The 21817-nt window shown below is 38.8% G+C and overlaps 1 protein-coding gene across 7 annotated transcripts in view; it reads right to left on the bottom strand.

The window, feature by feature from the left end:
* Positions 1-21817, bottom strand: part of LOC101172289 (phospholipid-transporting ATPase IH) — a 39463-nt gene that overhangs the window by 14757 nt on the left and 2889 nt on the right. For all 7 annotated transcript variants that reach the window (XM_023950620.2, XM_023950625.2, XM_023950619.2 and 4 more), the window contains exons 2-17: positions 13357-13479; positions 13068-13157; positions 11067-11147; positions 10434-10541; positions 7499-7627; positions 6000-6103; positions 5840-5890; positions 5646-5710; positions 5476-5557; positions 5228-5378; positions 4160-4357; positions 3500-3673; positions 2860-3026; positions 1547-1618; positions 302-375; positions 113-216 (exon numbers count right to left, since the gene is read on the bottom strand). In XM_023950620.2, coding sequence (XP_023806388.1) covers positions 113-216; positions 302-375; positions 1547-1618; positions 2860-3026; positions 3500-3673; positions 4160-4357; positions 5228-5378; positions 5476-5557; positions 5646-5710; positions 5840-5890; positions 6000-6103; positions 7499-7627; positions 10434-10541; positions 11067-11147; positions 13068-13157; positions 13357-13479 — 1773 coding nt within the window. The remainder of the gene's footprint in view (positions 1-112; positions 217-301; positions 376-1546; positions 1619-2859; positions 3027-3499; positions 3674-4159; positions 4358-5227; positions 5379-5475; positions 5558-5645; positions 5711-5839; positions 5891-5999; positions 6104-7498; positions 7628-10433; positions 10542-11066; positions 11148-13067; positions 13158-13356; positions 13480-21817) is intronic.

Below are 21817 nucleotides of genomic sequence, written 5' to 3' on the forward strand. Positions count from 1 at the left end.
TGTAAACTTAACCTGTATCTACATTATATTTTTTACTCATTCTTTGCTTCATTGCTAATGATATAATGCATCACAATTTACTGTAAAAAAAAAACAGTTCCTGTTTACTTACTACAGCATTCTGCTCCACTCTGGCTTTCACTTGCTCCACCTTTCCGGATACAACTAGAGGAAAAATGGACGAGTCGGCCCCTTTGCAGAACAGCAGGTATTCTCCTAAGAACACAGACAACACAAAGGAGTTTACACGCCGTGACACAGTTCCAAACTTTGTTTACGCGGCCCTGCTGCAAAATCTCACCTGAGCTCGACCTAACTATGACACTCATTCTCCTCCTGACGGAGTCAAAGTTGAGCACATGGAGCAGCTCGAACCTGAGAAGAGATGGTGTCAGTGTGTAAGTCACGTAGGTCTTGCTGGCCCTCTAGTTTCTGCAGAAATGTTTCTTTAAAGTTGCCAGAATGAAGTGGTGCAAAAAGATGAAGAAAAAAAGACAATATGCAAAAATAAAACTGCTATTTTATAATAATAAAAGCTTTCATTTGATCATTTGGCAAAAAATGAATTAAAATAAAGTTTATTTTCTGGCAATAAATAATAAGTTCATGTTAAGCTTTGGAACTTTCAACAGGCTGGAAGCAATTTTAGAACACCCTGTACAGCTTTAATAGAGGTGAGGAGACATGCTGTTTGCAATGTTTTTAAATCAGGTCTTGATGGAGCTGCATCACAGCATTATATGCAGCAGTATTAGTGAGGATGTCCAGAACCCCTGAGCTTCTCTTCCGGTTCCTCCAGGAGAACATTGAAGTTCTTCAAGGAGCTCACAGAGATGTTCCTAGCCTGGATGAGAGGTATTCTCTCCAGCACATCTCTGGTTTCATGTGAAGTGTGCGATTCACTTCAAGATGTCCAAACCACCTAATCTGCCTTCTCAGGGTATGGAGGCGTGGTGGGTATAATGAGTTCCTCCATGCTGGCATGGATAAATATCATGGCCACCAAGACCTCGCCAATGAGGTTAAAGCCTTAGTTTTCTGACAAAATGTAGGTTCTCTTATGCTGGCCTATCCCACTTGTTTATCATTTTTTAAAAATGTTATGTTAGCTTTAAATTTCCTTCAGACAGAGGGCAGCAGAAGGCCATGGAAGCAATCGCCTTCCCACGGTCTTTAAAGTCTACTCAACTTCTGGATGAATGCTGCACCCCTCCCCACTCCAGCTGTCCCGCTCCCCTAAATAGCTCACTATTGACAGGCCACTGCCAAGACTGATGGAGAGCAGGGGCGCTTACACAAACACCTGCTGTGGATCAAAGCTTGGAAAATTTCCACAAAACTGGAATCTTTCCAATGCCCGAAATTCTCTGTAAGCATTCTGGGTTTACAGGTTTTTGTAATCTCTGCATAATATGAAACACACAGTTGAGAACAACCTAAACAAAACGAATCAACAAATTTACTTCTGATTGTGACGCCTATAAGAAATCGTTTGTGGATTTCTTAATAGCAACATTTTTAACTCACATTAACTCAGCTAACTTACCTTTCGATCTCGTCATCTTTGTTAAGGATTTCCATGTAGTTGTCTTTCAGTCTAAGGTAGGTGTAGCCAAGCCTGACAACAAAAAGATGAGTTTCCACTTAAACTATTATCTATGTCCCACAAACTTAAGACAGCTGTGAAAGCAAAATAGTGTTCCTTCACCTTTTGCAGTGTCGCAATTATTTTTTTAGGTGCAGTACTGCATGCTTTTTTCTCTCTCTTTCTACAGTGCAATGATTCGAATGGCTGTTGACCTTGTCAATCGGTCTCTTCCATGCCGCATCTCTTGTACAGATGTGTGCAGTTTGCTAGTTGGAAAAATCTTCATTACGAGCAGATTTTTGTTTTTACTCCACAAAACTGGACTTATTTTTCTACAAACTTTAAACGTTTAAAGAAGAAAGAAAAATGTCAAAATGTTCATGTCAAAGAAAAGTCTTTTAGAGTAAACTATATCCATATATATCAAAATATATTACCTTTGGCACACTAAAGAACAATGATTGTTACTATGTATTAGTTATTTCCGCAGCTCATTTTCCTACCTACAAGTAAAAAGACTCATTCTCTAAAGCACCAGCTTTTGCTCTGTGTGGGTTCCGCCCATTTCATAACGTCATCCTAGAGTCGGCCTCAGCAGCGCGTCTGCGTCTCGCCCACGAAAACAAACATCCCTACTCTTGCAAAGATGGATGTGCATATTGTGCATAGAAAAGGAAAGCGTTTTTGCCAATCACCGCTAGCTCCACTGAGAAAGTGTGTGTGTGTAAGCCTGGGGGCGGTGCTGGCAGCACAGACTATTCCTGAAAGGGGCTGGTCTCACTTCGTGACATCACAATGTGACAACCCACTCGTTTTTGTGGATTGGAAGGGGCTGGTGCCCAGAGAGCAGGGTTTTAGAGAAACCCTCAGAGATGAGTGAATGGATCAAAATAACACTTTGAAGTTTTTGTTTCTTTGGGTGGAATTACCATTATAATACACTTAGAAGCTCAAAAAGTTGATTTTGCATAATATAGGCCTTTTAAATAAACAGTCTTTTAGCTGATCTGGAAGTTTGTTCCAGATTCATGTTTGGTTTTGACTTGAGGAATCTGACAAAAGACCAGACCCAGAGGACTAGAGAGGTCTGGCTGATCCGTAGTGGGAGAATGTGTATTTTGGTGCTAAACAGAAAACCAGTGTAAAAACCTCAGAACTGGACTGATGTGGTCTACTTTTTTGGTCCTTTGTGCAGAGTTCTGACTAGACTGCAGTTTCCTTTTGAATTTTTTTTTGTAGTCCTGTAAAAATACTAGAAACAGCGTGTTTACCTTTTCATCCCTTCCACTAAAGCCACCTCATCGGGGGAGGAAGAGATGTAAAAGGAGGTGGACTTGCCCTGGTGGATGCCCCTCTTTATGCTTTCCACTGTTTCCTCCTCCTTCACCTGGACTGTGTGACACAGACACAATGCCCGGAAAAACAGATCCTCGTATTCCTGCAGACGCAAACACAAGTTTCAGTCACACAAACATCAGCATTAGTTCAGCTCTGTGCATCCTTTTGTTGAAAAAGGGAAACAAGGAAAAAATTGTTCATCATTTTTGTGCACAGACTGATTCTGCATCATCACAGCTATGAGTATCAACATTTATCCTTCTTCAATGATGGGTAGCTTTATTGCAGTAAATGCTTACTAAAGGAGCTTTTTTTATTTTTATAAATCATCTGAAACAATCTTTGAGCTGGAAAAACTCAAAACAAGTTATTTCCCTTTTTTATTGTGTGAGACAAATTTTAACAGACAATTATTACAGAAATTAATCTCTTTTTTCTCTAGGAAAGTGGCTTACTCTAAAATTTCAGCTACATGTTTTCTTCCCTTTTGCTCCCAGGAAAGTTTGATGTAGCCAAGATGTTAACCCAAACAGCCGAAGTTATTGATGCTTACGGTTTAAATCACAAACTTACTCTCCTGTATCCTCCAGGTGATGAATCAATCATGTCTATGCTGGAGGCAGCACTGAGGATTTGGCCGTTGCAGATTGCATGAGGGATGTAAACATTTCCATCAACGCAGCATTCAATAAACTCCATGTTGTTCTCAGTCAGTGTGCCGGTCTTATCGGTGAAAACATACTCCACCTGAGGGAGGAAGACGCAGCAGCAGGCAGGCTTACATCTCAAACAGTATTATCAGATATGCATGTAAATGAAGGTCTCTTATAGTGGTTCTGCTATAGTTTGCCATTATTTTCAGCCATTTGATTCTTTTCCTTCCGTTTAAATAAAGATTTTATTAAACATGTATAAGCTGCAGTGGATGCAGTACTGCTCCAGAAACCCATGAAGGCAAAATGTTGTTGATTTGTAGGAGCATCTAATGAGTTTTCCAAAAAGGAGAAAAACCCTCACAATGCCAAATTAAAGATTAATTATCATGGTAATTGGAGGATCATTGATCAAAACAAGCTTGAAGTTTACATTAAAAATAGCTGAAACCCGGAATCGCTCTCTGACATCAGTTAAACATAGTTTATTTTTGTTTTTCCTTCACATTTTTAGTTTTTCTCTTTAAAATCCTTTTTCTCAAGGAATAAAAAAGTTCCGTTCTAATGGAGAGAGATCTACCTGTCCTAGCTCTTCATTTAGGTCAGAGGTGTTGACCTGAGCACCCTGCCCCAGCTCTTCATCAAACATTTCTTCATCCCAAGCAATGAAATAGGAGCCGAGAAACTTCTGCATCTCCACCGTTACATACATGGATACTGGAATGATGTAGTTAAACAAAACCATGAAGGCCAGGAAGTCGGTGAAAGCTCGGATCACCTGAAAAACAGAAGAACAAGATAATGAAACCAATCTGCAGTTTTAGAAAAAGGACAAAAAGTGAACATTTTGTAGAGCAGCAGTCTCCAACCTTTTTTAGCCCCCGGACCGAAGACAATATTTTCACGTAGCGGCCTGCACGAGGCTGAAGTATCCGTCTTTTGTTTTTTATTTTAGCTTTCAGTTTACCTTACCTTACCTTACCTTTTGAGAAAAGTTAATCTTCATCCTCTGTAAAATATCTGAAGGCTGGAACCATGTTGTGTTTGTCAAGGAATTATTCAAATGTGATACAGATTTTCGCTTAACCCATAACTGTCAAAGCAGAAGCTAAAAAGATTGGACATTTAAATATATATATTAAAAAAAAGCTCACTAAAACTGGCATTTTCTAAATGTAGTGATCAATGTGAATCCACCATATGGAGAACTTTATAGCAGCATCCTCGTAACATTAGGCAGCTGGTTGCTGAATAATATACATTATTATTATGGTGTGTGGGAACAACTGACAAATTAACAACAAATCCATACTTGAAGTAAAGACTCCTTGTTCTTGTCTGTTGAATTCAGCTTGCTTTGCCAGCTTGGGGGTTTCAATAAAGCTTTAGGAAAGTAGCTGATGGATTTTCAACACGTGACCGGGCGACTTGACATGTGCCAAGAATGAGTGGGATGTGGTGGAGAGAATCCAGTAGTCTTCCAAAATAAAACTTCCTTCAGAATCTAGATTATAAATAAAACAGAAAAAAATGTAGGTGGTGCTTTTTTTCCTCTGCAACCCAGTACCAACTGTCATATAGCCTGGTAGAAGTCTGTGGCCCAGAGGTTGGGGACTACTGCTATATAGCACAGAGGGCTTTAACAAACCACGTGGCGCTGACGCTCGATCTCAGTCCTATGGTTGTACCAGGGTTCATCTCTATCAGGGGACCACTGCCAAGCGTATTTGAGGACAGTGTTGATCACCGCCTTACTGATCAAAATGCACAAATAAACAACCAGAAATGCATTCATTGACCTGCACAGAACGACATAGCAGATAAAGGGTTAGTGATAAAGCTGCAAAAGGTAAAGAGTACAGAAAAAAAGCATGTGGTGAGAGAACGTAAATATACTTTTCCACAGCAGAGCGCTTCTGAGATTTTGACTGGTAATTCAGAGCCATCTTGGTCTCCATGCCAGTGTAGACAGCAACAGCTAAAGCCGAAAAGTAACAAAGATAAATGCTGTAAGAGCCTTTCCATAAATACTCTAAATACTTTAAGCAGCATGGTTAGAATCTTACCATAAATGTGTCCTGTATTCTTCAATGTGGCTCCTCTCAGAAGCAAGTTCTCTGCTCCAAGTGTTCTGTAAGAGTAAATTAGAAAAAGAGGAGGATATCGACACAGAAAACATCACTGGTCGCATTTCATAACATTTTATTTCATGAAAGCCTCGTTAAAATATACAAGTTATGACACGCATGAACACACCCACCTAACCACAGGTTCCTGTTTGTCTTTGTAAATGTCGACGCGTCCGACAAATCTGGGAGGGAAAAAAAAGTCAAACTAAATCAAGCTCCAAACAGGAGTGAGGTTAGATTATGTGACTCGTCCACGCACGAGGAGACTTCAGTGGCGTTTGTCACACTTACTTGTAGAGGTCAGGCTGCGGTTGTTCACATTCAATAGTGGCATGTAGTGAATCCACCTCCTGCTCTGTTCTAAAGGCCATGGTATCTGGTACAGCATAATATGTCTGACACAGAAAGGTCGAGTAGGAATGAAAGAAGGAAAAGACAACAGAGGAAAATGTCACCAACACAGTCACTAATGTGGAAAAGGTTCATTTGGTGCCTTGGACTATGTAGGATTTTGAGATGACCTGAAGAAAGTGGGAGGAAGGAGACAAGCTGTCACAGAGCAATCATGTGGTGGTCCCCCTGAGCATTTATGCCAATATAGACAGTTTATTCTAGGATACAAAGCAGACACTACAGTGTGTGTGACTCTGGTCTGTCAGGCAATTAGAATGAACAAAAGAAACAAGAGAAGTTTAAAATCATGTCAGACATTTTTGTCATCAATATGTTTGAAAAAAAAAACATGTTCATGAGATGGGGAAAGTCCCAAAACACAAAAAAACACTAATTTTTTCCTATCGTCCTACCATAAAATTGTCAAACATTAAAGACCCACTCTGATGAAAGTGGTGGTTTTAACATGTTCTTGTAGCATTTTTCTGATTATGGAGGACAGATATGAAGAAAATTAAGCTCAAAATTGCATTTCTGAGTATTTCTTTATTCAAATCATTATGAATCAGGAGCAGAAGAAAAAATACAGCTGGAAAAAAGAAAGTTCCTGCTTTGCTCTATTCAGATGCATCCAATTGGAGATGACTAGATCAATGTACATCTTTGTTTTCCTCGTCTGAGCCGGCATCTGGCTTAAAACTGTATGGCTGGATAGCTCCTATATCAATAATGTTAGGTTGGGGGGCGAGGGGGGCTGTAAGCTACTACTGCTGCTCTGCAGAAACTATGACTTACAAAAGGATACATTTTTTTATTTCAGCTAAAAACGGCATAATTTTAATTAGAAGTCCACTGGGTTGTGTTTAATAAAAATAGATCAAAAGATGATCGGAGTGTGACTTCAAGATACAAAGACATCTTGTCAAAAAGAATTTTGAACAAACACTTAAAAAATAAAAAATATAGAATTGTCTTTTTTCCCCAAATTGTCCCTTCAAAAAGAAAACCTGATATCCTTACAGGTTAAAAAGAACTAAACATTACAATAAATATGTTTTAGCTTTATTTGTTTTCTCTAAATAGTCCCCAAGTTAATGCATATCAAATATAAAGCCAGTAAAAGAACAAAAGCCACATCTTTGATCTGATGGGACTTTAAATGGAGGCTGTTTTTATGTTTTGAACGAACCAAAATAGATTTATACGATTACATAACTGACATAGTTCTGTGTAAGCAGGGATGCATTGTTAGGTTTTAAAAAGAGGGCTTCATCTGTGGTATTGTGTTCTTTTACAAATCTTCCAGCGCTGTTTTTCCATGGCTGTGCAATCAAAGACCTTTCTAAGTCACCAAGAAAGATAAAACAGAAAAGAAAAACTTTAACACGTCGTGACACCTTGTGACTAGACTCCCCGTCCAGGCTGGTGGTGGTGACAAAACAGGTCCCATCGTATCGGCTCGAGGAAAGAAGGATGAGATCGCAGGGGAAGGTTTCATCCTCCCTAACCATGACAATGTCCCCCACCTGACAGAGAAAGACAGCAAGCAACATCCAAATCAACAAAAAGCTGGGGGGGGGTTGTGTGTGTTTTTCACACTGTTTTAAACAGGCATGGAGATATTTGGGTAACCATCTGCTCATCCTTTATCACTCCTTTTTTCAAAGGATTGAGAAGTTGCATAACGGATTATGAGAGCCGAGCAGCTTAAATTCTGGCAAATCCCGTCTCCACGGTGACCATACACATGAGCTCTGATTTTATACGTTTTAATGTATTCATAATTATTCTCGCTCCTGATTCTCGTTTTAATCCTCTCCGTTTGATCCACGCTTCTGACAGACCTTGACAAAGAAAACACGGTAAGGAGGAAAAAGTGGTGGCAAAACAGACACGAAGAGGAAAAAAGGTCACCGATTTAAAGAAAAAAGTGAAATGAGATCAAACTTTATAACTCAAAAAATTCAATTTTCTAAAAGTCTACTGCTACGAGGACATCATCTGTGGAGCTCAGCACTTTCTTTAGATGTACACTGTAAGCACCCCCTCACCATCCCACGGTCTCGGCATAAGCAGCACACACAGCAGAAACGGGATGTACCAGCGCCAATTACCTACTGACAACGGGGTGCAACAAGACAGAAATATATACGCTCAATCGATAGATCTGCGCCGGAGGTGATAAGCTACATCAGTCACTTTACACAGTCTGTTTTCATCAAATGCCTGGATGACAGAGGAAAGATGACGGCAGAGTAGGTAGCCAGTTACAGGCGGTTGGCGTTTTTCAACAGTTTTTGGGCCAGGCATCCACGTCTGTAACTGAATCTCATAAACAATTAACAAAGATTTTAATTAATTCCTGTACTTCCATCAGGGAAATACAAAATATTAAAAACACAAACAGGTAGATCATTAAAGCAGCGTTGCATGAACAACAGTTCAGTGAACACAAACTTTGGAAATAGGTTCAGGTTGCACTTATTCTTGAAAGCAAAGGAGAATGCCAGCATTTCATACAGAAACTGGCAGCTGGGTCAGCAGAAAACCAGCCTGCAAACTTAACACTTCACCTCCAGTTACAGTCCTGGAGACTCAGGGAAAAAATGAGCAGGTCTGAAAGCTGTAAGGAAAGTCTTTTTACCAGCTTGCAGGGAAATATGAGACAATTTAACATAAAAAAGAAATTTGAGTGGGATATGAAGGAATAGAGCATGTCTATAAAAAAAAGAAATCATTGTGTCTAAACTATAAATAATTTATTATTTACTGTGGTTATTTTTCCGTAGAAATCTGTTTGAGCAAAGTAAATGAAATGAAAAAAATCTAAATGAGGGGAAAAACTTGTGTCTCCCAAAATTACCTGATATAAATGATACAAAAAAGGTGAATAATACCTAGGGAGACTGAGACAAATACAGAAAGAAAAAACATTCTTAAATTAGCTTCAGTAACCCGTCAGTGACGTCTAGAAAGAAATGACTAAAAGCAACCATAATTAATAAATAGGAAATTCATTCTCTTGATGCAGTTACTAGCATATTTTCTTTGTTTTGTTATTACACATGTTGGTAGTGATGCCATGTAAGTATAACTGCATCACTAACGGCGTAATAAGTTAAGTAACAGAGTAACCTCATTCATTTTGTCATCACTACAAAGCCGTTTTAATTACCGTATTTTTTGGAGTATAAGCTGTGCATAGTTTGGCCAGGGGAGTGACTTCTACTCAGGTGCGACTTGTATATTGTTGTTGTTTACCTTTCGGCGTATCCCCTCAGGGGTCGCTACAGCGAATCAGCTTTCACTGATTTGCAGAGGTGGCTTGGCAGAGATTTTTATGCCAGATGCCCTTCCTTCAGGAAAATTGGCAGCTACTAGATAGATTGGTAGATTGTAGATGGCTAGAGTCCATCCATTAAAAATCTTGTCCAATTTTTGTATTTCAAATTAATATTTGAATATTAATTTAGTCTGATTCTGCACTAATATGCAGTTTCTTTTATTGTAGCACATCGTGTTCTAGATCCTGATTGGCTATTGACCATTTTCCTACGTACCTTCATACTCTTGAACAGAATACGTTCACTTTGCCATTTTTACATAAATCTCTGAAGATCTTTGTTTTCATTTTTCAATACTGGATTAATTTTCTTTATGAAGGTTTGAACTTTGAGAGTTTAAACAAGAGAGAAAAGTGTGAAAATGTTCATGTTTGTCGGAGATAAGTCTATCAAGTGTGTAGTGAGGAGTTTTACAGCCATGGAACATCTATAATAGTTGTAAAAATTAAAAGATGACAACTATGCAAGTTTTTTTTTGGAACGTAACATTTCAGATAAACGAGGGACTTAGTTGCACAATTTAGTCTTAATCAGATAATAAAAGTAAGTAACTAACAGATTACACAAGATTTTCAGTGTAATCACAGTTCTGATTAAGCAAGAGGTGAAAGAAGGAAAACGTCCTCAATATTCATTTGTTCAGGTGCCATTCAAATAGTTGTCCCTTAGTGAATGAGAGAAAAACTAAAAAACTCCTGCTATCCCATCAGAATGACATAAAAGAACATCAGTGCAAGATGCCAGACATATCATAAAGAACATCGCCCTTGTTCATTCTCTTTTGCGGAGCACTAGAGGACGGTCTATTGCAGTTTGAGGGCAAATAATTGGCAAGAAAGGCAGAAGAGAGCCAAGAGAGGAAAAGTTATAGAGCACTGCAGGGAAAAAAAGGGGAGAAGTCGAAGGGACATTTATAAAAAAGTGAGCAATGCAGCAGTGTTACTTTGTGGCCTCAGGTACTGTGCTGCTCTAATGAGGCCATTCTTACCCGTAGCTTGTGACTTTGCGTCCTCACCACCTTCCCCTGTTCCACAACGTCCACTGGACACTCGTTTAAGGAGCAGTCCGCTTTGTGTCTCAGCCAGTCCTCATAGCCCTGAGAGTGTTGCAGCAGAAAACAGACAATTAACTTCACTGTAAAGAGAAGATGAAGGAAAATGCAGTGTATGAGTGTTTACTTTGGATTTTGGGGCGGGGGCATAGAGCAAACTAAATGGGAGGTTCTGGTCAAACGTTTTCATTAATTAGCATGACACTCCCTTTGCTTACTAACTAAGCTCTTTTCGAAATTTGAAGGTGACCCTTCATAGTTTGGATTTATGTCTCTGTAAAGCTTGAGAGTTCATTCCAGCTTTGATAGTACAACAGCTCTCTGTTCTGCAACACAGAAGAGGGGAACAGGACCCTGAAGTGATTAACAGAAGGGAGCATTCATTATCACATTTCTCACATCACCAGACATATTCAATGACATGTCCTCTCACGGTGAGAGGAATGTTTATGTACAAATAATTGAGCTGGTCAGCTGAAGAACGTGTTTACTCTGGAAATAGGCTGGATTGATAGGTTGTCTGAGGCAAATCAAGGTGCACAAGACTCATCGGATGTGTTTATGTTTTACCTGCTTTATGGCTGTGACCGTGATGACAAAGAAGAGGGGCAGACCGCTGGTGATTGGACTGGTGGGAGTGTCAATGATAAGCTGCAAGAAAAAAAGAACGATGAAGATAGGGGGGCGTTAACAGAATTGAGAGAGCAACAGACAGGAGAAGGGGGAGATTGTCAAGTAAGATCAGTTTAAAATTGCAGAACTGAACGATTCTAAATAAGAGAAGAAACTGAAATTCTAGTAATATTTGATCTTTAAAACTTAAGAAACTTTCTGCTGTTTTTGATTTCCATCTGTACAATTGATAAACACTACCCAATGAATTCACCAACACCCCACATTCCATTCCTGAACCTAAAGCCAACTGCCAGTATTAAATGCTGCAATTCTACAAAAGACCACTAGAGGATGGTTTCAAATAAAGGAATTTTTCTTCAAATCTCATGTTAAAATGTCCAACTCTACACCAAAATAAGTGTATTTACAGCGTGATGTAAAAAACCTATGTTTATTATTGTTTTTGTTTTTTGTTACTTGCTGTTTTGTATTTAATTTTACTGTTCGGGGTAACATCAGAAAGTATCAGTCCAGGTAAAACATGGCTAATGTTCTCATTATATTAATGTAAAAACAGAATATGATTACAGATAGATATATATACATATACAAAACACAACATGGTATATCTGTAACTATTTTTGAATATAAATTTGAATCATTGCAAATCATTCAATCATGTTGGAAAATAAGATTTAAATGGAACCAAATGAGTGTTTATACATGAAAAATGCGTGTTGAATGTTTTCATGTGTTTGTTTCTTTTTTTTTTTTTTTTTTTTTTAACTTGTCCTGTCCAACAGCTAGGCATGTGTGTTTGTTTCTTATGTGCATGTATCTATATTTGTATCTGAAACTACATTAAAGAGGGAACAGGACCATTAACAGATAGTGGGCATGCTGGATGTGGTAATTAATTTGGTCTAGGGCACGGGGGTGAGAATTTATAAGGCTCTTACTTCTCCTCACTATCTTTTGGATATTTCTTTTTTTTCTTGTACTGCTTTTACTTCTAAAGTATATGTCTGAAATAAAATATAATCATCATCATCATCATCATCGTGTATTTTCAGAGTCAGTCAGCCAGTAATAAAAAGGTTAAAAAAACGTCAGCAGCAGACTGAAGGCACGTACTCATCAGAAGCTGTTGGGGGATATTGGTCAGTTCAAATTACAGTGCTGCGATAAAGGAGCAATTTGTCAGTAATCTTACATCATAAAAGGGTGTTGCTATGTATTTAAAGAATGGTATATCCAATAACAATGCAGCATCCCTCTTTACATTTGTGTAATTTCAAAAAGTTTATGATCAAAAACAAAACACATAGGATGAGAGACTTCACAGTAGTGGGTTTAAAGCTGTCATCTGGTCTTGGTTTTTAAAGTTGAAGACGTTTCACCTCTTATCCAAAAGGCTTTGACAAAGTCTTTGATAAAGCCTTTTGGATAAGAGACGTCTTCAACTTTAAAAACCAAGTCCAGATGACAACCTTACACCAACTTCTGTGATGGAATCTACCTGGATGAATGAGAGTCTTCATAGACGAGATGAGAGACTGCAATGCAAAAGTGATGAGAACTAAAACCAAAACTATTTCATTTGTCTTTTAACTATTTGCCAATACAAAGGTTGCTACAGTGATATAACTCCTACAGGGGATTTGATAGGCGTACTGTACTGAGTAAATACTTAAGTCCAGGACTACATTAGCAGAACATTATTGTGATGGTGCTTTTCAGCCCAGGTCTCCCTTGAAAAAGAGATCTTATCGCCATGGGACTTTGTGGTAAAATAAAAAATAATTGGTGGGAAACCAGCTAAGCTTCAACTCCAAGAAGAGGTTGTGTGGCCAGACGATAGTTTCCAGGGTTTTGTATGTAATGCAGTAGCTATTTTAAAAATAATACACTATGATTAAATTCTACAGATGCTTCAAACGTGAATAGAAAACTTACTTGGATCAAAAATATCACCAAGAAGTAGAAGTTGGCAATTCTCCGGAACTGCTCAAAAAGATTTTTTGGGATGAAGTTCCAAAAAGTGTACTTTGGGAAAGAGAGAAAGCAAAAGAGACTGTCCAGACACAATTGAAGACAACAGCAAACACTTAAAAAAACTACAACATTTTTTTGGCAAAGAAACAACTTACTTTAAGGCTTGACAAGCAAAGCTAGAAAGTTGGGTTGTCTTTCAAAGTCATGAAATGTTCTGTGGTCATAAACGGATCCGCTTAGGTTCACTTACCTTGGAGGAGACGATGCGGTTGTCAGGATAATCCTGAGGCATATACGCCTCAGCACATGAAGGGGGTTCTTTATGTCCAATATGGACCGTTCGATTCCCTACCCAGTTCTCCTCTCCAACACACTGAGAAAAAAACGGACAAATACATTTTACAGAAGGCACAGTTTAAGTAAGATTTCCTTGCACTTTAATTCTGTTGCCTTTAGAATCTTCATGAAGTCTGGATCGTTTCCAGACCACTGATGCTCAACTGATCTTTGTCAATTTAAACATTGAATGTATGTTAACATACTTATTTTAAAAAATATTAATTAGAAATTCTCAAGTCAGACAGGCTGAAATAAAGTGCAGGTTCATTGGTGTGTATACAGTGGGGAAAAAAAAAGTATTAAGTCAGCCACCAATTGTACAAGTGCTCCCATTTAAAAAGAGGAGAGAGGCCTGCAATTATCATCATTACTATACCTCAAGTGTTCAGCTCAATATAGGGTCCATCGTCCGTCGTGATGGCTGACTGACATCAGGTTGGAGAGACACCATAGCGATGCTACACTCCGCCACGCTGCGAGTCGACACCATAAGCCGCGGTTACATGTGCAAAATATCTTGATCGGATCAATGGTCGGATTAGAATTCAACGGTATACATGGGCCCAGAAAAACGTTTTCTATCTACGCGATCGTTTGAACGGTTCCAAAGGACTGAGCGACATTTCTGCTTTGAAAAGCTCAAACACCGCCCCAAAGCCGCTGTGTGAGCTGACGGTCCGAGCTCTGCCCGGACCTACACTTTTACCGGAAGACCCGGTTCTCCGGGTTCGGTAGCTCGCTCACCTAGAGCTGCGGGACGGATCGCAGTCCGAAGTCTCCCACACATAGCGCACACGTAACAAAGCATCCTCCCTTCCCCTCCAACACAAAGTCTGACTGCTCTGCTCAGAGACAAGGTCGCTCGGTCCACCGGTCCACTTGACTAATCAAGTGCAGGAGCGGACTACTTGTTTTCTACTTCGTTTGTTATTTTTTGTTAGTCACTTCCCTTAGTTTATACTGGATCATCGCGGATGAGTCATTAGTTGGGAAATAAAATAAATGCAGTAATAAAATAAAATAACGAATAATAATTATATAATGTAGAAAAATTATAAAATACCCCCCCCCCTCCCCCGCCGATATCATCGTCCATCCCGATGGTTTACTGCAAACATAGTCAACTGCCAATTTAATGGACATCGCTCAACCCTAGCTCAATACTTTGTTATAAACCCTTTGCTGGCAATGACAGCAGTCAAATATTTTCTGTAAGTCTTCACAAGGTTTTCACAACCTGCTGCTGGTATTTTGGCCCATTCCTCCATGCAGATCTCCTCTAGAGCAGGATGTCCTGGGGCTGTTGCTGGGTGACACAGACTTTAAACTCCCTCCAAAGATTTTCTGTGTGGTTTAGATCTAGACATTGGTTAGACCACTCCAGGAACTTGAAATGCTTCTTACAATGCCTTACCCAGGCAGTCTGCCAGTCTGCCAACCAAAAACATAATTCCCCTTTCATTGCAACAGTTTCAAATTATACTCTAAATGACCCTCGTCGACATAGGAGACGAACATCTAAGATAGAAAACGAAATAAATAATTGTGGATTACAGAAGTAAACCCCCACCACAGCAGCCATTCACCATCAACGGGACTGTGGTGGAGCAGACCAACTGTCACAGGTTTCTTCGTCTGAATATCACAGATAGCCTCAGCTAGGAAAGAAACACTGTTGCCACAGCGAAGAAGGCCCAGCAGAGGCTGTACTTCATCAGGCTTCTGAAGAAGGCAGGACTCAAGTGCCATACCCTCACCCAAGCCTACAGGGGGCTTGTTGAAAGCATCCTCACAAGCGGACTGACAGCTTGGTTTAAAAACACCACCATGAAAGAGAAGAAGATGCTGCAAAGGGTCATCAAAACAGCTGTAAAAAAATCATTGGGTGCAATCTTCCATTCATCGAGACCATCTATAAACGATGAAACAGCAGGAGAGCAGTGAAGATCATCAGGGCCAGTCACCATCCTGCCCACGCACTGATCCAGTGTGTGGACTCAGGCCACAACCTCAGACACTGCAGGCCTGAAAGTTTTCAAACACACACCACATGCTTTCACAACAGCTTCTTCCCAGCAGCAGTCAGAATGTTAGCACAGAACATAAGAGAGGTGAGAGTGAGACTGAACTGAACAACACAACACAGCAACATGAATAATCCCCCCTGGAACACAATTTATTTATTCAATATATTTAAACTTTTTTTTAATCTGTTAGAACTATAATGAATGCTAACCACCCGGGACATGAAGCGCAATGAACAATGAACAATTAAAAACCACTATATCTCACAAACAGGACATAAAGAGAACAGCGCAATAATAAAAAGGTTGAGACACTGCAATAACGTGTGGATACGACTGCATCGTTCATATTTTTTTCCTCTTCTCTTTTCTTAAATTTTGGCCCTCATTTTTATTCACGATTCTTGTTAGTTTTTGTTGTTATTTTCTGTTGTCCTTCTGTAATTCGCCCTGACTCGATAGCTGCCGAAGAAAAATTCCAATGTACTTGTTTCACATGTACAAATGAAAATAAACTCTCATCTATCTTATTTTCCGACAAATGTGCCATTGTAGCTTCTCATTGGCTAAAAACACCTGATCCTGGTAATCAGCAGCAGATAAGGCTGGATTTCTGAAAAACCAGAAGGAGGTGGCCATCGATACCCGTTGTCTGACCCCCCCTAGTTTACGCCATCAACGTGAATGAGCAGATTTTGAAGTGGAGAAAAGCAGCCTTGCGCTAATATGTAACACTTTACTGTAGTGAAGTGCTTACATAATCAATGTGGCAGAGAAAAGTGGCTATGCACTGATATGCAACACTTGTGTTGGATATTGGTAATTAAATATCCCAAATATCAATTTAAATTGATTGTGTAAGCACTTCACTACTGTAAAGTGTTGCATATTAGCGCACAGCTGTTTTTTCTGCTTCAGAATCAGCTGGAATAAGTTTAATTGCGGTAGAGTTAGGTAGTCCACAGAATGTAAATGATGGAGCTCAAGCTCCGATGTTAAAGGGTTAAAACCCAACACAACTGTAGTCTATGGTTTTTCCTGTTGTAAATACTGTTCTTTACTATGTTGTTTTGATTTGGATACTGTGCTGCTTGTGAATTTTTTTCAATTTATGATTTTTTCCTACCCGTTATAATGCATAACAATAGCAACAAGAAAGTGATTTACAAGCAAGAGCAGCAAACAGACATTCTAGTGTTTTTAAACTGAAAGCTTTACTTTGATAAAGATAGAACTAGTTGGTCCATAGGAAAGAGTCAGACTAATGGATCTAAACTTATCGTCTGTTACTCAACAGGCACTTGACAGTGGAATAAAAATAGACATGTGGCCAACAGTGGCAGCAAATTGGAGACCCATCCAAAACATTCATGGGCAACATGACCCTTAGAGTCACTGTAAAATAGAAAAATGAGAAGGCAGGCTGAAAAACAAGACCACAACAAACAAATTTTCATAAAAACAATAATAAAGAAAAAAGGAGAGAGGAAAAACTAGTTTTTATTTAAATCTTAAATGCATTAACTTCCTTTTATCTACAATTCACACATCACATCCACCATTGTCCACCAATTGCTCTTCTCTTTAGACATTTTGTTTCCTTAGCACATCTTCCTTAACTTGTTCAGATATCTTTATTTGCTGCTCATTGTTCCCAACCAACCATTCATTTAGCTGTGACTACCAAACCATGAAAAATTTTTATTTACAGCATTTGTGGTATGTAGTAATCAGATCATTATTTTTTACTAATCCATAAAAACCTGCGCTCCAACGATCCCTTTTAACTCAACCGCTCCATCAAACTATGCGGTTTGCTGGTTAGTCTTGGGAGATGAAGGTTTTATCTTTATTGACAAAAGACTGGCATTACATCATCAATCATCAGCAGTGGCACAATGGATTCGTAAACCACCAAATATCCCAACACTGCAGCTTCTCCTTTTATGTTCCCGTCAGCACTGGGATGCAGGCTCCACAGTATTTTTTTTGTGAACTCTGAGTTCACAAAGAGAATTGCAGAGGGCTTGCTGTTTCTAGAATGGAAAATGCCACTATAAAGAAACAACCATGGAAGTAGTTGCAGCTATGCTATTGCATATTTATATGCGCACACTTGCAGAAGCTTTACTTGGCCAAATTTTAAACCAGTTTTGATGCATGCATCTTCAATTGCAATGATGTAGATAAATTCCTTTCATAGAGATGTAATAAAGGATATACGCCATTAACTGGCCTGATTAAACAACCCTGCCGTGGACTTCCTTCACTGACCTGCCATACTGCACTGCAGGAGAGCTCGACATGTTCACCACAGATTTCTTATCTACACACTGATTAAATAACCTTGAAACAAGTAAGATTTCAATGGATACCATAAGTCAGCACAGGATGTATTAATATTTTATTAGATATAATCAGTAAAGCAAAAAAGTCACTGATTCTGTAAGATGTCCTGCCTGATAGATTATAAAAGGATATGTACTGTTCATCATAGGTAAAAACTTCAACAATGAGACATAGAAAATTAAGAGAAAAAAAAGGAATTCAGGAAATCGCAGAAATGATTTGTATAATGGTGCAGAAACTTAGCATTTATTTCCTAAAATCAAGAAACAATGCTGTCCCTCACAGACCTGTTACTTTTTTCAGGAGCTCTATTATCCTTTACTTGTAACCTGTATTAATGTCAGTAGTTTGAACTGGTTATCTATATAATAGACACCTGTTCACAGCCTTAAAGACCCACTCCAATGAAAATAGCATTTTTGGTGTGTTTTTTACATGTTCTGGTAGCATTTTTCTCATAATGAGGGACATATATAAAGAATTTAAGATTAAAACTGCATTTCTTGGTATTACTTTATTCAATAGTGTTGAATCAGGCGCAGATGAGCACGTTTGAAAAATGTTGTAGTTGTTGCATATAAACTACAATGGGGGATCTACAGAAAACCTTTGCCCTCGGTCATTACTAACCAGGGCTAAATTACTTGAGTTGAACTTTTCTCATTAACCAAAAACCTACTTTCTGCACCATTAAACAGTTCACTAGTTAGCTTGGGTTGATGTACAAATAATCATAAGACTTACGACATTCAGGAAAAATGTGTTAACAGAAGATTGAGATTTACTGCTTTAAAAACTTTTAGTCTTAACATTTTCATTTTCCTCTGATAAGCAAACATTTACTGATTAACCTGGCAAATAAATATGCTTGAATACTATCAAAGTAATCGGTCAAAACTAACAATAGGAAATTTTCTTTTCGCAATTTACACAAAATGGAGACTTTCAGACCTTGATCAGTTTAAAAGGAAGAACCTAGTTGCTTCTACCTATTGATCACTATAGAAACAAGATGTTATGTTTTCTATAGTGCAGCTTTTTTTTCCATAGAAACAAGATTGTACTGAGATTTCATTATAGACTGAAGGTTTGATGTTCAATGTTGGATTTGACAGAAAAATGATGAAATTATAATCTTTTTCAAGACAAAATATAAAAACTGACAGAAAACAGGTATAATGAGGGAAATATGTGTTCTATCAAATGCAAATAAATTGCAAAAATCCCTGAAGGTACAAAAGGGCATACATTTACCATTAATTTGGTCTAGACCACATGTGTTAAAATCAGGCCACGTTTGGCCTTCAATATAATCATAATTGGTCTGCGAGATAATTTAAAAGTGCATTAGAGCTGGCCCGCGGTATATTGTACCACTAATACTACAAATCCCACAATGCCTTGCTCGTATGTTGGTGAGCAGGTATGTTGGTGAGCAGGCGAAACAGGCAAGCAGTCCTTTTTTCTGTTGACAGTTGTTGACAACCATGCTCCAGTCGCATTGGACAAATTAATTGCACCCTCCACAAAAATAGCCAAACGTAAGATGGACAACAGGAGCTTTCAAGACAGGTGGGAGGCCGATTATCTGTTACCAAATATAAAGGACAGATGTGTTTGTCTTGTGTGCGGAGCTAACCTGGCTGTAACAAAAGAATATAACATAAGAAGACACTATATGAAATGGTTAAACATTTCATATAAGATGCAGTTAATTTTTCAATAAATATTGAGTTTGGCCTGTGACTTTACTTCAGTGCTTAATTTTGGCCCACTGTGAATTAGAGTTTGACACCCCTGGTTGAGACATTAAAATGTTAGTGTTTTAGCCCCTTCGTAACGTGCACAAACTGTAATGACAAAATTCACCAAAACATCTGAGATAAAAACAAAGGTTGAATTTGAGAATACCTTGAACTGACAACATTTGTATTCATTTTACATCCCAGGTTTCTCTCTCTCGGCTCCCTGTGATCCAACAGTTATGTAAGTCTTTAATCCAGCTGTGCTACTTTTACTCTTCCCTCCCTATCCTGTCTCATTCTCCCCCGTCACTGCAATTCACACTCAAAAACACCATCAACTATTATGCGTTGCCCATTTGCAATACATGTCAAAAAGTTGCTTCTAGTATAAACGGCACCATGCTACACAAAAACAAAAGTCCTTGAAGTCATGAACAAGGCACAAGACAGTTTCTATGAAGACAAGTCTGGCAGAAACGCTTACTTGATAGGTTTGTGTCCCGTCCAGCCACCGTCTACCCATCATGGCCCTTTAACGCGAGGTCAAGATGTCAGAAACAGACCATTTGTAGACCATAGCAGTAATGTAAATACAAGGACCAACACCATTTACCGTTGGTTCTTAAATAGCATTAAGTATTATATTTCACAGAACAACTCAGCCTCCTTTCTAACCATTAAGTGCAATTCATAATAGCGGTTTAAGAATCTCAGTAGTGCTGTCAGTCACCACTTCAGATCTCTTTGTTATGTATAACATCGTTTGTGAAAATAAAGAAATAGACAGTTTTTTTTATTTTTTTTATTTCTATTGAAAAGTCTATTTGTTACACAGAACAATAAATATATTAACAGTTTGGTTTTAAGGATTTTTCCTTACTTCCAATTTCCAAGTTCAAAAAAACAACTGTAGAGTTGTTGTTTTTTTTAATATCAGCTGTATTGATTTAATTTTAGGGCAAATTTATTTGGCTTTATTTGGCTTTTTGCCATACAGAATCCAATGGGTGATATCAGAGATTGCCTATCCGGTGTATTCTTGTCTATGGTTTGCTCCAGCTTTTAAAACCTGGCATGAACTCTATTTCATTTTGGCCATCTCAGTATAAAGTACTCCACCGGAGTATTTCACACAGTTGTCGTGAGTTGTGTCAGCCAATGGCATCACTCCATCACTGCTTTGACCAGAAACCTACTGGCACACAAAGGAATGAGTCAGCAGACAAATGTGGCATATGCACCACATGACGCACTCAGTCAACTTGCACCATTCAAAATGCCTCAAATTTGCCCCCTTGGTTTAAAGTAGACGTGACTGAGACATGAGTGCATTATTTAATGGATAAAGTACGTTTAATAATTCAGTTGAGTTGGGCGACATTTCAGCTGTGACTTTATGGGGAGCAAACCTTTCTCTATGTGTCTAGTTGCAATGAAGAGGCTATATATGTGCAGTCAGGACCATAAATATTTGGACAGAAACGCAGTTTTTCTAATTTTGTTTCTGTAAATTACCACAGCGGCTTTTAAATAAAACAACTCAGATGCCATTGAAGTACAGACTTTCAGCTTTTATTCCATGGGTTGAACAAAAAGATTGCATAAAAATGTGAAAAACTAAAGCATTTTTTAAACACAATCCCTTCATTTCGTGGGCTTGTAAGTAATTGGACAAATGAAATAAATGAAAACAAAATGGTTAATACTAATATTTGGTTGAAAACCCTTTGTTGGCAATGACAGCCTGGAGTCTTGAACTCATGGACATCACCAAATGCTGGGTTTTCTCCTTCTGAATGCTCTGCCAGGCCTTTACTGCAGCGGCTTGTGTTGCTGTTTGTTTGTGAGCCTGTCTGTCTGAAGTTTAGTCAACAAGTGAAATGCTGCTCAATTGGGTTAAGATCAGGAGACTGACCTGGCCATTCAAGAATTCCACTTCTTTGCTTTAATAAACTCCTGATTTGCTTTGGCTGTATGTTTTGGGTCATTGTCCATCTGTATTATGAAACGCCGCCCAATCAGTTTGGCTGCATTCAACTGGATCTGCGCAGACAGTATGTCTCTGAATACCTCAGAATTCATTGGGCTGCTTCTGTCCTGTGTCACGTCATCAATAAACACTAGTGTCCCAGCAGCCATGCACGCCCAGGCCATCACACTGCCCCCACAGTGTTTTACTGATGATGTAGTGTGCTTTGGATCATGAGCTTCTCCACGCTTTCTCCATACTTTTCTCTTGCCATCATGCTGGTAG

This window comes from Oryzias latipes, chromosome 21, assembly GCF_053564925.1.
Source record: "Oryzias latipes strain Hd-rR chromosome 21, Olatipes_Hd-rR_3.1".
NCBI classification, from domain to species: Eukaryota; Metazoa; Chordata; class Actinopteri; order Beloniformes; family Adrianichthyidae; genus Oryzias; species Oryzias latipes.